Source organism: Simochromis diagramma, unplaced genomic scaffold (assembly GCF_900408965.1).
Source record: "Simochromis diagramma unplaced genomic scaffold, fSimDia1.1 OVJJ01000501.1, whole genome shotgun sequence".
Lineage (NCBI taxonomy): Eukaryota > Metazoa > Chordata > Actinopteri > Cichliformes > Cichlidae > Simochromis > Simochromis diagramma.
Genome location: NW_024387320.1, coordinates 508,598 through 514,194, shown reverse-complemented (window position 1 = coordinate 514,194; position 5,597 = coordinate 508,598). Strand labels below are relative to the sequence as shown.

The following is a 5,597-nucleotide window of genomic DNA, read 5'->3' as shown; positions in this document are numbered from 1 at the left end:
ATGATATCAGGGCATCAGGCGGGGGCTTATGAAAACACAAGGCAGCCATGGCTTTAAATCTTACTGTAGAAACCTTTGTATTGACTGTCAATATCTAGAGTAAAATACCAAGGCATGTATTGTCTGGATATTTTTTTTCAATGAAAATATTAATTTCAGTCTTTGCCATTTTTCTCCTATTAAAAAATATTCTTTAACTAGTTACAGTTTAAATAAAAAAAAGAAGTCTCTTTAATTTGGTTGAATTTAAAATATTTTATTAATTTTTTGAGTGTTCTCTGAATATTAGACTATTAATTTCTATGAATAACACTTTAGCTAAAAGCACTTGTCATGTCAGATCCCCGCTGCCAGTTTTGCTCAGAGTTTAACAGACATCAATAAAGTCTAAAATTAATTTACAACCTGCTCTTTAGAAAGAGAAGTCCTTATCTCATGTACACACTTCAGATATATCAAATAGACATACATGCTTTCTATGCCTCACTCCCTTGATGCCAACAAAAGGCACTGTACCTGACGGAGGGCTGCTACTTGCACTACTTTCGGTTTAGATAAAAGAGTTATTTAATCTTTATTTAATCTGAACAACCCTTTGAATTCCCCCAGTGTTTTTTAACAGTTGCTCACAATGATTAGCACCTTCAAATTTTTTTATTTTTTTTACATTTTGATTACATCATATGCTTATCATGCAGCTCTTTCTGTGGCCAGATTTAACTTTTTTCAGACAGAGAAAAAGTGTAATGAGAAAAGTTCACCTACTGAAAAAAAGGATCTCTCTTAATTGCAATTGCAAAACTAAGGATAAGGATCAAAAGTCAGGAGAACCTGGAAGAATTACCCCTAATAAGTCTGTCAGTTTAGCTTGGTTATATATCCAAGTATTTAGACTTTTAATCATCCCCAAATTATTCCAACTATATATTATATCGTCAGAATCTGATTTTATTTCTCCTGGTTTTCCTGCAAGAAAATCAACATTTTATAGGAGGAGAAAAAAAAGTTTTCTCCCACTTTTGTTCCATAGTTATATCTCCACCTTTCCCATTGAGTTCCCCTCTTAGTCAGAAAAAACATAGGCTATCTATTCAAAAGGCATTTAGTCCATTTCTTTCTTGGCCGGTAAACCTATTCATCAATTGTTCTGGCTTGTAGATTGCATTCTAATGCTAATCTAGCGTGTTAAATATCTTTTTGTTCCCCTTTCACCGTTTTGTCATTCAGTTTATCCAGTTTTGGCCACCCATTTTATTTATTTATGCGCCTGCTTCTATTCATGCGCTCATGTATTTTTTATTATGTTGTTTCACTGTCATGCAGTGTCAACTCACTCTATTCAATGTGGGCTACTTGAAGGGCTTGGAGGGACAAAGCGTGTACACATTGCACTGCTATTCACTCCGGCCAGCTGGATCGACTGAAAAAAAACCTTGTGAAAAGAAATCCTCCACAATGGACACAGAAGAAGTGCACAATGCTAACAGTTTTCCAAATACCACTGATTGCTTTCATCACAATGAGGGAAAGCAGCCGCTTTTGCTGAGCTCCACTTCAACAAACAACACTCTCACAAAACCTCCCAACCCACGTTTTGTTCCCAGACAAAACCTCCTCGACCGTCTAAACGCTCCCAGAGTTGGAAAAAAGTTCTTTCAGCTTTCTTCCTCTTTTGCTCAAGAAAAAAAAAATATGATAAAAAAGGGTCAAAGAAAGAGAAAGAAATGGTCGCTGAACTCGCAATGCGGATTCTTTCACAGCCTCCCGGACGATCTCTGTTTTGATCCGACAGTTTTGCCCTTTTATGACACCTCCAAAAAATACGCTTTGTCGTTCGTGACACGTCATTCAGAAATATCTCATTACAAAATGAAAAAGAACGAGGAGTTCTTTTTTTTTTTCTTTAAAAAAAGAGGCCTAACCTGGAGGAAAGCGTCAAATTCCGGTGTCAAAAAGTACACCTTTTTTTCCGCTCTGCGCTTTTCTACTGTGAACTAAACACAACGCGCTGTTTTCGAGGCCAAGAAGGAAGTTCCGTAAAAAGAAGAGATCGAGGTGTTACAATGGAGAACATAGCGGTGAAAGGGTTTAATTAACCGTGACGGAGATAATTATCCCTGGACTGTCCAAATTAGTTTTGCATAATCGCTCTGATCCTTATGAATTAATCTCTTAGTGTAGTCTGGTAGAAGCGCTTTGCTTAAATTACGCATTTTACTTAAAAAAACAAAAAACAAAAAAAAAAAAACTACGTGCGCGGTAATGCACATACACACCTGTTTTACGCACGCACGTGCACGCGCACACGTGACTGCACACTCCTTAAATCGGGTGATAAGCATTTATTTGTCTTTAAAATTTAAATTATTGTTCTTTTAATTTGTATTAATTGCTATTGCTGTTTGGAGTTTTTTTTTTTTTTTTTACCTTAGAGCGCGCAGCTCAGGCTGATTTAGAGCATAAAAGACGTGTTTGTTCTGCAGCCTTAAAGCAGCTCTCTCCTTTTTTTTTTTCTTTCTCCTTGGGAAAAAGAAAGCTCAGAGTACCACACAGTTTTATCTTCCTTCCTATTCACGATTAAAATTGTGATAAATAAGGTTTTGGCTCTTGATAACAATGGGCTGATTTAGATTTCCCCCCCTAGTAATGCCATTCAATGCGCGGACAAAAGCGGCCTTTGGAGGATACCTTACACTTCACCTGGACTGAGGAGCAAGAGCAGGAAAAAGAAAAGATAACAATCTTGTTCATCTCATCAAGAACTACAGCCGCGATTCCCTTCCGTTTAATCCGAATACGCTTTATTGTAGTCCTTTGCTGAACAAGTGAACAGTAGCAATAGTTTGAAGTACATAACGGAGGTTAAAGAAAACACAAAACATACAAATTCCATAAGAGTTAGTTAAAAACGTCTTTTTTTTCTGCACATGATACGAGGAGTGGGAGAATGGTGAATCCAGGAAATTATAAACCCACTAAATAAACTTCCATCTGCAACTTTTTTTTTTAATCTTCTTCTTCTGCATCTTCAAATCTGAACTTTTTTTTTTCAAGAGAAAGAAAATGGGGTTTGGTGAATCAAACCCCGAAAGTTATAAAGCATTAAAACTGAATATCACCTTCAAAATAAATTACATCCTCTACGTTTCATGTGCAAATAATACAGAACTAGCCTCATTCACTTTTTTTTAAAAAAAAAATCGTCTGGTTCACCATAGATTCCACTAAACAATAAATAGTACAGACATCTATAAAACGGTTTAAAAACTCAAAATATACACCGGGTTTCTAGTGAAATACGTAGCTTCCTGGCCCTATCTCAAACACTAAGCCTATAACGGCAAATAAACTAAAGTCATTTTTATCTGTACACATTTACAGTGCTGTAACAACTCCCCTTGACCCATGAATTATAACCTCCGGCAACTTATTTGCGAGGAAATGCCTTGATCCTTAACATGGTCATTGTATATGCTGCCCTTGATTCCAAACTGGTTAGTCAGGCAGGTGCAAAAGATAGAAATCGATCAGGACACCCTTAAAAATGAGTTTTCACAAGGGGAAACTGCTTTTATACCTCTCTCTCTCTAAACTGTGTGCATGTGTGCCACCTTTTTAGTCCTTTTCCTTGTGGCTGTGTGAAGTGATGGCTTGGTAATAATAGATTAGAGAGTTCTCTAAATAAGCATTACCTTAGATAAAGGCATTAATCAATATACATACACATGTGATATCTGAGACGACGAGCACTTCATCACATGTACAGGTTTGTGCATGCACAATAAAACTCTTGCGTGAATAGCTTTTTTTCTGTTTGTTTTGATTTCACATTTCATTTTCTCAGATGTCCAAAGTGGGCCTATCATAATGCCGCAGCATATGCAGGGTACGGTTCAAGTTGAGGTTTTCCCATCCCGGGGAGCAGAATGTATGCTAAGGGTGGTTGGAGTCCTGCTGAGGGCCAGGCCGTACAGTTACACGGGATCATGTAGCCTGGGTTTCCCGGGGACGGATGTGAGTGAGTGTGGGTGTGCGTCCCGCCACCTACACTGCCAGTCCCGGTGAAAGCCGTAGCGCCTCCCGGCGGGTAACCCAAAGGAGAAGCGTACGGAAACGAAGGTGGGGAAAGCTCGGTCATCTTGGATCCCAGGTCGAAAAATGAGTAGGGGTTCGTGGACATGGAGGGGTTGAAGAATACCCTGGCCGCCGCAGCCGCAGCAGCTGCTGCTGCCTTATCGGGGTTCCCAATGATAGAGTCGGAAAGTGCTCCAGTGGAAAGCCCGTTAACTTTGAGTGCGTCGTGCTCCCCGAGATTGTAGGGCACGGGGAAAGAAAACTTGTCTTTTTTCATCAGAGTCTTGGGCTTCCGCCTCGGTCTGTATTTATAGTCTGGGTGTTCCTTCATGTGCATCGCTCTCAGCCGTTTGGCTTCGTCGATGAATGGCCTTTTCTCAGACTCGGTGAGAAGTTTCCACTCCGCTCCCAGTCTCTTGCTGATCTCGGAGTTGTGCATTTTAGGGTTCTCCTGAGCCATTTTTCTGCGCTGGGCTCTGGACCAAACCATGAAAGCATTCATCGGACGTTTAACGTGATCCATCGGTTTAGACATGTTGGCACAAACTGTCTCTGAAAGCAAAATATTGCACAAAAATCAAACAAAGTATAGATAACCTCCAAGTTAAGTACAGAAAAAACAAAACGCACTTTATAAAGAGTAGCTTATTCAGACAGCGTCAGCAGGACGACATTAAAATGAAGATTCACTTAGACTGCAGCTCGTACGTTTGCTTACTTACTTAACACTTCAGTTCTTCATCTCCCCGGTGATTATCATGCGAAAAGTACAAACGGCAGCGTCCTTAAGAGTGCTCCAGTGTTTCCTGCTTCATGGTTCCATCCAGCAGTGGTACGGCGTTGGTAAAGATGAAGAAGATGAAGCAAAAGAAAAACTGTGCCTTGCTTTCCTCTTGTCGCCTGAGACTGTCAACCAGCACTCAGCAGCAGCATACACGCAAGTGAATGGTAACTCCCGCCTGCCCCATGTGAAATACAGGGGTTGTGCGGCAGGTAGTGAAAGTGCTGCTAGCGCATGCGCACTTGCAGCGATCACGCAGACGACTGCTGGACAGTTTTTTTTTTCTTTTCTTTTTTTTTATTCTACCCTGATTTTAAAGGTTATGTGCATCTCGTATTTACATCTTTATGTATTATATGAGACCTGTGTGTCCTCGGTGTTAAAGGTCAGTAGTTTCATCTTTTCATCCCAACAGCTTTATTCTAATGAGAACTTTGTGTTTAGTTTTTTAAAGAAAAAGTAGGCTACTTAAGAGATGTACCTGAAATACCTGAGGACGGCAGCACATGTGAAAATTAATAATGCTGTCAGGTTTAGGGTGGAAAGCGACTGCAGACAGATGTGCGTTGACGTTTACTCTCACCTCGTATTGAATTTCTGAAATCAGATAGTTAAAAAAAAAAACAACTCGCGTGCTTTCACTGATTTAAAAGGTATCAGTAGACACTTCCTCTCAGTTTCATGTGTGCGTTTGACAAATCAAACCAGCTCACTCCACTTTCTCACCTTTCGTCCTCACCGG

At 39.8% G+C, this 5,597-nt stretch overlaps 1 protein-coding gene across 1 annotated transcript; it reads right to left on the bottom strand.

Moving 5' to 3' along the window:
* Window positions 1-3,194: 3,194 nt before the first annotated feature.
* sox21b (SRY-box transcription factor 21b) lies at window positions 3,195-5,061 on the bottom strand. The gene is made up of 2 exons (XM_040005648.1): window positions 4,797-5,061; window positions 3,195-4,626 (listed from the first exon to the last, which is right to left on the bottom strand). The coding sequence occupies exon 2, from the start codon at window positions 4,607-4,609 to the stop codon at window positions 3,863-3,865; it is 747 nt and encodes a 248-aa protein (XP_039861582.1). The 5' UTR covers window positions 4,610-4,626; window positions 4,797-5,061; the 3' UTR covers window positions 3,195-3,862.
* Between the last annotated feature and the right edge of the window lie 536 nt (window positions 5,062-5,597).